Below are 12,653 nucleotides of genomic sequence, written 5' to 3' on the forward strand. Positions count from 1 at the left end.
ATTGATCTTGGGAAAGGTGAATTCAGGTTGGCTCTCACTTGGGCTCGCAGAGGTAGAGGCGCGTTGTTTTGGACAATCCTTAGTGTAGTGATCCTGAGCCTCAGGGCAAAGTTGGCACGGAGAAGAGCCTTCTGGCAGAGGGCATTTGCTCTGATAATGCCCATACTCTCCGCATCTGTAGCAGAGTATGGGCCGATTGGAAGGGCGAAACGGGGGATGAGGTGGTTGCTGCATGGAGTTGGAGGCTGAAGTGTAGAAGCTCTGAGGGGTTGAGGTGGCATTAGCATTATAAAAACTTTGAGTCGGGAAAGTTTTTGACATACCTTGGACAGCAGGGGTATTGAGCAAAGGTGGCATGTAGTTGGGATGGCCGTAGTGGGAAACCATGTTGGATGATGGTGCTAACCCTTGTTGGAGAGAAGGACCAAGACTTTGCTGTATTTTGTGCAATCCCTTTAGGTAGTAACAATCCTTGTCCTCATGTCTAGATTTTTCACAGAAGTGGCAGTAAACCCGAAGGGGGCATTCCTGCGGAGGGTGCCCTGGAGAGCGGCATGAGCTACACCAAACCGTAGCCTTAGTCTCTTGCTGACACTTGAGCTCTTCTAGCTCGCGCTTAATTTGTTCCAATGCCTCATGATTTAGAGGCTTCTCTTGTCTAAGAGAGAAGGACCTCTCCTCTTGAAGAGCTCGCTGTAACTTTAGGGCTTCCAGTTCCCTGCGTAAAGAAGTTAAAGGATCAGCAGGACTACCTTCCGAGAACGCAGAGGGAGTTTCTATGTGAGGAGAGTTGTTGAACAGCTTCCTAGCCCCCTCTATCCTAGTAGCAGCTGCGATGAACTCCTCGAGAGTGGCGTCGGGTCGGAGACTCTCTCAGATTTTTGTTGAGAAGTTTTGGGAAGCGCCTTCTCCACCCACTTTTTAACCATGAATTCACCGGGTTGTTGGGGGAGCTTGGCCACCAGCGACTTAGTTTTAGTCATAAGCTCTGCAAAAGTCTCCTCAGGTTTGAGCACCATGTTGGCCAACTCATCCAACACCTTCTCCTGGTAGTCACCTGGCCTGAAAGCTGCACAGAACTGCTGTCTTAAGGCTGCCCAAGTTGCAAAATGGTTCTCTGCAAATTGACTGTACCATTTATCTGCTGCTAGGCCATCCAGGGTGGATGGAAATAGTACCAAATAAGCATCTTCTCTGTTCAGACCACGTCCCCTACAGAGAGATACAAATCTTCTTGCATGGTCGTCAGCATCTTCTGAAGACAGCCCTTTGAATGTAGGGAACTTGATGTTCACTTTGGCCAAAACACTAGCTAGTGGCTCCATGATTCCTTGCTGAGTCTGTTGCACAATAGCTTAATGTAGAAGAATAGGAGAGAGTTTTTCTGGAGAAGGTGATCGCGAAGATGGGGAACCTGATGAAGGAGTGGGTGATGTGATATGTGGAGGTATAAGTGATGAGGTTGAAGGATTTCTACAAGGTGTCAAAGGTCGTCTTCTGTGATAGTACTTCAGAGGGCTCAATAGTGGGCTTTGACGCTCAACTGACCTCCTTGTATGTGTCATACAGTGACCTCCAAACCAACCAAGCATTGGGCAAGAAAACCTTGAACTGGCTGAAGACTGGTCCAGACTCTACTAGACCATACTAGACCAGACGAGTGTCTAGACCAGCTGGACCAGGGACGAGGAGGACTAGACCAGGGTCTAGACCAGACAAGTGACTAGACCAGCTAGACCAGGGTCGAGAGGGTCTAGACCAGAGAAGTGACTAGACCAGCTAGACCAGGGTCGAGGGGGTCTAGACCAGAGAAGTGACTAGACCAGCTAGACCAAGGTCGAGGGGGTCTAGACCAGAGACGAGGGCAAGTTGGACCAGGGCGAGAGGGGACCAGACCAGCAAGGCGAGAGACTTAGATTGCACAGGCGAAGCGAAGAAACCAGCTATTCAACAGAGTGAGACTTCAGTTGAGGTCCCACCGTGATCGCCAAAATGAGAGTACTTGTAGCGCGGATAATGCGTCGTGCTCTCTATAGTGTGGGTGCCCCTCAGTGCAATGAGCGTGACAATCTCACTCAAACAAATGAAAACTCTCTCAAACAGAATGAAACACAGAAACAACGGATAACAACACAGAAACAATGGATAACAACAGAGACACAACAGTGGACCACAACATGTGGACTCGACTAGCTCCAAGAACCATGTACAGACTCTGGCGTCATAGTTACCAGGGAACGGACATTTCGGGCCTTGGAACGCCGGAACGGCGTTCCGGCCGGCTGGGATTTTCTGGAACGCGTCGGAACGGAACGGCGTTCCAGCTGGAAACTGTCACTGGAACGGGACGACCGGAACGGCTGGAACGGGACGGAACGGACCGGAACGGCCCCAACGGCCAGAAACGGCAGTTTTTGAAATTGAAAAAAATGACTGTTAGGCAGTCAACGGCCATTTTCAGCAGTCAAAAAAGTATATAATGCCCCCCTCCTCCCCCATTCTTCACACACTCATCAAGCCTCAAGGCCCATTCTCCCTTGCTTGAGCCTTGCTCTTAACTCTCAAAGCCAAGCTCATTCTCCCTAGCTTGCTCTCAACTCTCAAGCCATAGTGTGGCGCCGCGGCATGCCTCAAGGCTCAAGCTCTCAACCTCTCTCTCTCTTGGGCTAACTTCTAAGTTCTAACCCTCAACTTTCAAGGCTCAAGGCTCAAGCTCTCACGGAATCAAGCAGCAAGCCTCTCTCTCTCAATCCCTCTCTCTCTCTCTCTCAAAGTTCAAGATCAAGCTCTCTCTTTCACGGATAATCCATCATCCATGGCCTCTTCTTCTCGTTCAACCCCCTCCGTTCATGCGGGCAACACTCAAAAGGCGAAGGAATAGTCGTGGTGGGATGAAGTGACCTTGGAGGGCACCTTGTCGGCGGCGGGAGGTTCTCGTGCATGGGGATGCAAGCTATGCTCTTACACGCGGAAAGGGGGGCATGACAAAGTGAGGGCACACTTTCTTCGAGTGCCGGGACATGAGGTGAAATTTTGTGCCAACGTAACCATCGAGAAGAGGAAGGAGCTCGAGGAAAAAGATCGGCAATTCAACCATAAAGCCAAGCCGGCACGCAAAGGTATTGATCCAAAGACCCTCATTTTCCCTTCTTCCTCTCTACCCGGTGTAGGTGTTGGTGCATCTTCAAAAGGTCCAATTCATCGCCAAAAGACCCTTACCACCTCTTGGGACCCAAAGAAGAAAGAAGAGGTGGATGCAAAATGGCCCGATTCTTCTATCACGACCATATCCCATTTGTCGCAGCGAGGTATGTACATTGTTTTATGATTCATCAATCTTCTCTCTCATTTCTTCCGTTATCGTCGTTTCCACTTTTTTGATACTAACCTCTTCTATGTTTGATCGAAATAGGTCGGAGTATTGGAAAGTCATGGTGCAACAGATAGGAGAGTATGGCACCGGCTATGTGCCGCCATCTTCAGAGGCTCTACGAACCACCTTGCTCGATCGAGAGAAGGCTATCGTGGAGCAAGCAACCCTCAACATTCAGCGTCTTTGGGCAAAACATGGCGTTTCCCTCATTGCTGACGGGTGGAGCGATACAAGGAAGAGATCTATCCATGGTCTCGTCGCATACTCCAGTGGAGAGATGTACTTTGTGCACTCTCATGATGCCACTGAGAGTGGCAAGTCCGCCGATGTCCTCTCTGCAGAGTGGACAGCGGCCATAGAAACCATCGGTGAGCAACACGTGGTGGCCTTTGTCACAGATGGGGAGGCATCAAACAGGGCAGCAACAGCTATCATAGAGGGCCACTATCCGCATGTGACAGTGTGCTTTTGCATGGCACACTGCTTGAACAACCTTCTGAAAGACATCGGCAAGCTAGACTGGATTGCTCCAGTCATTGCTGATGCAGTGAAGATGGTTACTTTCATCAACAATCACAACTTGGTTCGGAGTGAGTACCTCAAGAGGTCGGGCGGCAAAGTGCTTCTAAAGTATTCAGATACCCGCTTCGCATTCAACTTTCTTCTTGTACGTAGGCTGTCTGAATGTCAAAATGCGGTCCGACAGGTCTTCATCAGTGATGAGTTCACCACCTCCCCCTATGCAAAGACAGTTGCAGGGATTTTGTGCAAGGATAAGGCAGAGGATCTTGAGTTCTGGAAGGAGCTCAAGAGTCTAGATGCACAGGTAAAACCGGTGGTTCATTTGCTTCGAGTTCTGGATGGCGTGGATCCTTGCATTGGCAAGGTTTATGAGGCAATGGACCGCATGATTGAGCAGCTTGCACAGCTTGAGCCAAACGCAGAGCGATATGAGGAGATCCATGCGCTTTGCAGCTCGAGGTGGAATTTATATGCCTCTCCTTTACACGGGGCAGCGTACATGGTGGATCCAGAGTTCCAAGGTGCAGGGCAAGAGACAGATAGGGAAGTCATGAACCAATTTACAGAGATCTTAAACAAGATGGTTCTAGACAGAGATGGGCGACGCATTGTCAGAGATCAGCTGAGACAGTACAGAGAGATGCGAGGGTCATTTGGCAGTCCAGATGCTCAGATTGATCGCAGGAAAATAGGTTCAGTGCTTTGGTGGGAGGACTATGGCTATGATGGCCCTGAGCTTCAGAGATTGGCGATCCGTATTCTCAGCCAGTCAGTTAGTACCTCATGCTTGGAGCAATTGTGGAGTACCTTTAGCCACATTGCTTCCAAGAAGAGGAATCGGCTTGGAGTGGAGAAGGCTAATGATCTTGTCTTCGTCAGCGCAAATTTGAAAATGCTTTGCAAGAGTACAGACAAACAGACAGATCCTTTTACACAGTGGGAGATGGAGCAAGAGGCTTCTCAGGCGGGTGGAGATGCACATCCACCAACACCAGGTACTTCATCTGTGGCTGAGATCGAGCCGGACCTAGACCTCGATGATGAGGAATGGGAGGATGTGCATGATTTACAGCCGGCTACTACGGATTGGGAGGCCTCTCAGGCTAGTGGCTCTTGAGTCTTGAGTCTTTGCCATTTATCCACCTTTTTGTATGGCTGCTTGAGCCTTGCCCTCTTTGCCATTTGTAGCTACTAGCATCTTTATGGTATTTGTCACCTTCAGTCTTTTGGTATTGTGGTCACTGAAGTTTGGTTTGAACTTTGCCCCCCTTTGGTTTTTTTGTAGCACCTTGGCCGCTGGCGGCCATTGAGGCTTGTTACTATGTTAGCCATAATTAATTCCAAAGTGTTATCTCTGACTACTACTCTTGCAATTATTTGAGAGCATTGTGTATGTACTATGGGCATTGTGTTTGCTCATTGTTGTTCATCTGGCTATGTTGTTCATCTGGCTATGTACTCTGGGCGCCTCACATCCCAATCAAGTCATAATAAGGTTAAATGGTCTTCGAATCGTGTTTTTTGTGGGTATTAGAGTCAAAGGACTCTAATACTACTTGTATTCAAACACATAACGCTAAAAAAAATAATATTTGGGTGTTTTTTTAGCCTGCCGTTCCGCACCGTTCCCGTTCCGGGCCCATTCCCGTTCCCCCGTTCCGCAGGGAGGCCCGTCGCGGTTCCCGTTCCGCGTTCTGGGTAACTCTGTCTGGCGTGGCAGCACACTCCGCTCCAGCCCAGGACTCACAGGTACAAATGGGGTGTCGAGGCTCAGATGTGCAGGGATGGTGAAGCAGTGCTCTGTGTAAGACTCTCTAGACGACTACGTGCAAGATAATTGAACTGCCCCAAACGACTACTCATATGTACCACCGTAAAGAGCCACCAACGGCTCATAAATGTCAGCCATGTGGTGACCTGGCCACGAGGTCCACTAGGCCACTGTCGGTCGTCGGTAGGTACCCTGCCACGTGTCACTCCCAGACCAGACGTCCGTCCAGAGGGTCCGTCTAGTGTGAACCAGTCCCAATGTAACCCACTGTCCAACTCTATGTCCTATAAAGTGACACTGTAGCCCTGCTACAAGCTCCTTCCTAAATAACATTGTTGCTCCTGATGCTATGCTACTGTGCTTACTACCACCCACCTGTCTACATGTACTCTCCCATCTATCCCTCCCTCTGAAGGAATCCTCGAAGGCTCCGACATCCAATTGTAACGAGCCGTTGCAATTCCATATTGGAAGCTTTAGGTTGGTCCCATAGGTTGCACACCGTCATGCGGTGCATTTGTCAAGTACTATCACTTTGCCTCCTCTCTAGAAGGCGTTTTTCCTTCTCTCTAGTAACCAACATCTCCGGCATGCATTCTTTCATGTGTACTAGTTGGGACAATGTAAGATCATCTCCCAAGAAAATCCCTGTTTGCTTTAGTGTAGGCCTCTTTTTGAGGAAGTCCTTCGAAACAAATGATGCTTGGAGGTTCCCCCATCACCTCCTCCTTTCTTGCCCACTCTCCATACTCCGGTGTGTTTTGGCTCCATGATTCCCATATGTGCATAGAGGCTTTTCACTTCATTGTCCACATTGTTGGTGTCCTTGGCACCCGTGACTCCTCCTTTGCTCTTCCTCAATTGCCATGTTGATGATAGAGTGGGAGTGGGGGTTTTATGTTTACCTTTCTTGGCCACTTGGATCCATTGGTCCACTTCCTCTACTTGCTTCTTGGTGCGGGTGAGCACCTCTACCCATAAAGAGGTCTCCCATGCCTTCTTCTCCTCCTCTGCTTTGATGGTGAGTACTTGCGTCTTAATGGTATATGGATGGCTGAATTTCTCCTTCTTCAAGCTTGGTCCGGGAGCGCATGTCCTCCAGCTCTTCCTTTAGTTTGTCAGGATTTTCATCTCGTGCTGCCATTTTGCTTTTGAGAGAGGCACACTCCCTCTCTAGAGCCGTGATATTCTCTGATAAGGCCCCTATTGACGATGTCAAGGGCACTATCCGTATCTTTCTCGTGGGCCAAAATGGCTTGCTTGATGGCCGCCTCCACCTCATCCTATCATCCTTTGCTACTTTCTTGCTTGATTTCATGGGGATGTTGAATCACTTCCCTCTCTCATACATGAGCATGAGGAGGGTGTGTATGTGTGAGCTAGTGCAAGTGTGTGTGGGAATGAAAGCTCAAAATGGTTGAAAGCTGCCCTTTCCTGGGTAATCAAACCCCTTGGTTAAGAAAGCACAACCTTTGTAATTGGTGAATCGAGGAGAAAAACAAGGAAAAGGACACAAAATCAAGACCAAATTTCCATAAATTGAACAAGAAAAAAATATGGACCTAACAGCAAATGTAGTCGCAGGACCTATGTTTGACTGGGCATTCCAAATTTGTTGGCTTATCTTAAATGAGGGCTAAAGCCTAAAGGTAACTTACATGTTTCCAGTGACCAGAGAAAAAGAGATGTTTGAATATCCCCAACTGCAAATTTCAGTAAACTGCATATGTAAAAGTTGTTCCTGCACAAAAATGCCATCAAATTGTTGTAGTACCTCAAGAGTACATTAGCTGATGAAAGTTGTATGTCTCAAACCTGAATTATAAAACTGTTATGCCTTCAAACTAAATACACAGGAAAGAGTAGCAGAAGGTGACAAAACTCATTAAGAACAGGAGGATCTTGTCATCAGAGAGGAATAAAACCAAAAAGGTCATTAAAATCATGGGTCTTCGGGAGTTCCACCCCACTGACAAGCAATTCATACACAGTACAAAGACAGATATGAAAGGGACATAGTACAAGTTGTACAAGTGTGAGAGCTTCTTAACATCTCTTGAGGATTTAGTGTATCTTTAAATGATGAGTAGCTTTCTAGAGATTTCAAATAATCCAAGATATGAACTTGGGGAGAGACCCAAGGAAGCTCACTGTGCACCAGGCATGAAGCTCAATAGGAAAGTAGATTACTGGCAGACATTGAGTAGCTCACAACAACTTCAAAAGACGACTTGAACAGTTTTTCCCTTAGGAAAACCACATCCTTCTATTCATGAATAAAAAAACTTCTAACTAATGACTCTGAACGATTTACTGAATGCAGCTTTGCCTTGCTGGAGCCTGGATGAATTGCCCATGTAACTAAATGCACATTGAGCATTAACAAGCATCTACACTACAGTCTACTGTAACACTCCATAAAACTAAGCTCATAGCAGCGCACTTCTTGAAAGTTGGAAGACACACGCAATAGCATGAACACAACCACGGGTTGCTATCGTGATCTAAAAAAAGCACAAGTGCAGGCTGTGTACATAAACTTTTTCTGAGATATCTGCACATTGTAGGATATAAGTGCCAACGATCTTGTAGTAGTAATCCGCCCAACTTCTGGCACATATTTTTTTATGAGTGATTTTCTGATGAAATCAATTCCAACCTTGGTTTTGACTTGAACGAAGTAGACTCCAGCAGTATTGATGGCCACAAACATCTCATATGGCAACCTTGGATCAGCCTTTTGCTGCATCACATGTTCAACTCTTAGATACACCTTCAAAATCTCCCTACCATGACTTGCCAAATTGAGTAAAACTATCGATTACCTACCTTAACATAGAACCAGCATGATCCATAAAGAGTACAGCGGCTTCGCAAAAAATCGATATAGTCATTTATGCAAATAGACATGTCTTCCTCTGGAGGCAATGCTGCTGCAGTCCTCAGCAAAGCAGATTTCCACTCTCTTTCACTTCCTTCCACATAAATCTTGGGTCCAAATTTTCGTATTACGTCATCCCTGCCTAATTGAAGAACCATCAGTTAAATCCTGCAGACCACAAGTTAAACACACATAATAATTGTACATTACACACATGTTATGCTCTCCCTCCAAGTAAGGTTCATGATAGTTACAAATACCACACCAACTAGTTTTACGCTCATCGAAAACACAACTAAGCTGAACTAACATTCACACTGATTGGATAGATGCCATGATCTCTCTGGTTGTTGGCGGGTAAAAACTCAAGCGGAAACATTGTTTCGAGCTCAGGCCAAGTAGTGGAACAAGATGTCCAACTCATTCACCACTTATAGGCCTTGCCTACCAAAGACAAGGTGGCTGCTACGGGTCTAACCACCTTACGGAAATGTCGTAATGCATACAGATCAGATGTTGACAGTCGACAGCATCCTTGTTTCATTCCTTTTCCTCACCATTTGTAGATAGATTGATTTAGGTCCTTGTTGTGGCTCGTGAAACTACCACTAGAAAGCCTATGTCGCCTTGCATGGCCAGTTGAGGCCGACCAGGCATCTGAGATTATGGTCAACGGACATTAGAGCATGTAAACGGCTCAAAATGTGACATGTTGACTGGAACTTGCCTCCTCTCAAGGATGACAACACTTTTGGAGAGTTGTTAAGCTTCTTCAGTTGCATACACCTCGAAATCTCCTATATCCTCATCGTCATCATGTGCCTCAGAAATATGGGCGGCCCCTGTATCCTCCAAATGAACTTCCACTTCCTTAAACTCTATGGCCCAAGTCGAATGAGCGGGGAAAGCCGCAGTATCTATGTAACAGGCTCGGACATTCCAAGCGAAAATCAGTAGCAACGCATGAATATAAACTTCATAATCACTAAAACTTTAACATATATATATATATATATATATATAGATATATATATATATATATATATATATATATATATATATATATATAGAGAGAGAGAGAGAGAGAGAGAGAGAGAGAGAGAGAGATGAAATGATATATTAACGTCTACAAAAGGCCAGAATGACCTATGAGACCAACTGATTACAATGATGAGTCTAGTACCAAGTCTGGGTACAAACAAAGAAAACTACAAACTAAACACTGAGATAGGAGTGCTACCGACTCCTATGGGTGGCTGGTATATATATATATATATATATATATATATATAGAGAGAGAGAGAGAGAGAGAGAGAGAGAGAGAGAGAGAGAGAGAGAGAGAGAGATGAAATGATATATTAACGTCTACAAAAGGCCAGAATGACCTATGAGACCAACTGATTACAATGATGAGTCTAGTACCAAGTCTGGGTACAAACAAAGAAAACTACAAACTAAACACTGAGATAGGAGTGCTACCGACTCCTATGGGTGGCTGGTAGGCTGAACAATGCTATCATGCCACAAAGGTACAAAGTGGGGATAAGTGTCACCATGATACAATTTAGCAGTAGCATGAAGCCTATCCTGATCGACACTCTGGGTGCCGTGCTAGAATCCTGTGAATCCTCTGCCGCAATCTCCGCCGGTGCTGCGTGGCTCCCCTCCTCAGTCGCGGTTGTCTTGATCTCCCCAACTCTATAGCTCGGTCAATGAGAGTACCACTGGTGTGTGTATGGGTGGGAACCGAGCTCTGTGATGGTGGTGTCCCCTCTCCCTCTGTGGTACTCAGACTGAAGAAATCTGAGATGCGTCTTTGGGGCTGCCTCTGTCTATGCCCTCTCAATAGAGAGTCTCTATGTCTCTGTATCTCAAGTAGAAATAATCCGAGACATCTCTGATCCTGATATCTCATGACTCTATCTAACGAGTCAAAACCATCTCTGATAAACAATGAAAGCGTCCCCATATCTCATGGTAGACTGTGCAGTGACATATGAAGTGAAACTTTGTCTCTGGCTCTGCATGACATAACTGACATATCCTACTGTCTGGTGGTATGCCTCTGAATTTGCCTGTCTCAATCCCAAGCTGGTGTGAAGATGTGCGAATCTGGCCTATGGCACATCGTAACCCATGAGATAGATGTGTGTCCATGTAGCTGGGCCGTGTGACAAATCCGTCTGTCGTGAGTTGGAGAAGATGCTCTCTATAGAATGCCCTCTTCGTACCCAACTCCCGTGATGGCTCTATCCATGTTCTCCTGCTATCAAGCTGGATAAGATCCTGCCGAATGAGTCTAGTAATCTCCATCCATGTAAGAGCGAAGGATGGTGCATCAAGAGAATACTGGAAAGGGGGCAGCCTGTCCATGCTGAAACCATGCCTCTGAAACCATGAGCTCATATGTGCATACCAACATGATGTATCTCCCTGTAATGCCAGCCGTCTCGATGACTCAAGAGCAAGACTAGCATACCTGTCCCTAGTGGTGTCCCATAAGCTGTGTACAAATGATACTGATCTGGTGAGTGCCTCAACCTCCATAGGTGGGGCAGCCAGCTCCGCTTGTACAATGTCATGTCGAACTGAGGCCTTGGCTCTAATCAGCCTAGAAATCATAGATATCAAGGGCCTCTCCATATTACTCTATCCAGCACTGTCATCAGACGGTCCCCAAACCTGAACCCCATAGTGCATAACTGAAGCGACCAAAGTGTCGAAAAGCCAGAGCTTTGTTCAAGGTTCCTGGAACTGAACCTGCGAACAAATCCTCTCTAAACCGCCTAGGGCTGCATAGGTTCGAGTCAGTCTAGTGTCTGCTACCACTTTCAATGTGAACCTCGGTCCACTAAAGACCACCCCAAGATACGTGTATGCATCAGTGTACTCCATACTGTCTTGACCATATGTGAATGTAGGTGCTGATCTCCTAACCCACTGTGGCGTGGTATTAAATACCATGACCTTGGTTTTACCAAGGTTGACAGACAATCCACTATCCCCTGCAAAACTATGCAATGCGTCCAAATGTCTCTGCATACCCTCTGGTGAGTCTGATATCAACACGATATCGTCAGCATACAATAAAAGAGGGATCCATGTCCCTGCAAGCTGAGCACCTCTATCTCCTCCTCTGTCAATATAATCAGAGACCTCATCAACATACATACCAAATAAAGTAGAGGACAATGGGCATCCCTGTTTCACTCTGATAGTGGAGTGAACTATGTCAGATATCCCCTCTGATGTGCGTACATGATCCATCACTGAACTGTACAATGCCATAATCCCTCATATCAGCTCTGTGGGTACCCCCGATTCCATAAGTCGGCGCATCAATCTGGCCCTCGGTACTGTGTCAAAAGCTTTGCGGAAGTCCACAAAGCTGCACTATATCCGTCTACCATGTGCTCGACCCTCCTCAATGATAGCTCTAAGTGTAAAGACATGATCCAGTGTGGAGAAACCCCTCCTGAAACCAGCCTGACCAAGTGCCCATATGCCCATAATCTCTGCCCAATTGCTCAGCTTATGCTCAAGGATGGATGCATACAACCGTGCCAATGTGTGTCCTACCATGATAGTACCGTAATTCCCCGGCACTGTGGGGTCTCCCGTCTTGAAGATAGGTACAATAGTAGATAATCTCCAAGACTCAGGAAAGCCCTCATGCACATGACACGGTTGAATAACCGTGCAAGCATCTTTGCCAACAAGTCCCGAGCATGTATAATGTGCTCTGCTACCAAACCCTCATGATTTTGTGCCTGTCTGGTCTTCATCCTGTCAATGGCTCGTATCCGGACATGGCTGTGGTGGACCTGATAGTGGTGGCTGTCCAGGTACAATGTATAAAGATGCTGCATACTGCCCCCATGTCTCTGTAGAAGTAATCACTGGTGGGGGAGACTGCTCATGGAATAGACGCCAAGCCTTTCCTGAATCTCTACCAAGGAAGAGCTGATATACATCTTGCTCCATCTGGACCAAGAAAGCTCGCTTCTTCCGTCGCACTAGTCGTCGTGTATCAATATGAGACTGTCTATAGGTGATTACTCCCAATGCAAGCTCCCGTTGTATCTGAGCTCTTCCATGTCGACACT

General features: G+C 46.7%; 1 protein-coding gene across 1 annotated transcript in view; it reads right to left on the minus strand.

Moving 5' to 3' along the window:
• Positions 1 to 7,320: 7,320 nt before the first annotated feature.
• LOC147456567 (uncharacterized) overlaps positions 7,321 to 12,653 on the minus strand; it is a 174,046-nt gene continuing 168,713 nt past the window's right edge. Inside the window, exons 14-16 of the mRNA XM_086514997.1 lie at positions 8,496 to 8,685; positions 8,326 to 8,409; positions 7,321 to 7,407 (exon numbers count right to left, since the gene is read on the minus strand). Of these exons, the coding sequence (XP_086371123.1) occupies positions 7,321 to 7,407; positions 8,326 to 8,409; positions 8,496 to 8,685 (361 nt within the window). The remainder of the gene's footprint in view (positions 7,408 to 8,325; positions 8,410 to 8,495; positions 8,686 to 12,653) is intronic.

This window comes from Adiantum capillus-veneris, chromosome 6, assembly GCF_014529385.1.
Source record: "Adiantum capillus-veneris isolate H3 chromosome 6, ASM1452938v2, whole genome shotgun sequence".
NCBI lineage: Eukaryota > Viridiplantae > Streptophyta > Polypodiopsida > Polypodiales > Pteridaceae > Adiantum > Adiantum capillus-veneris.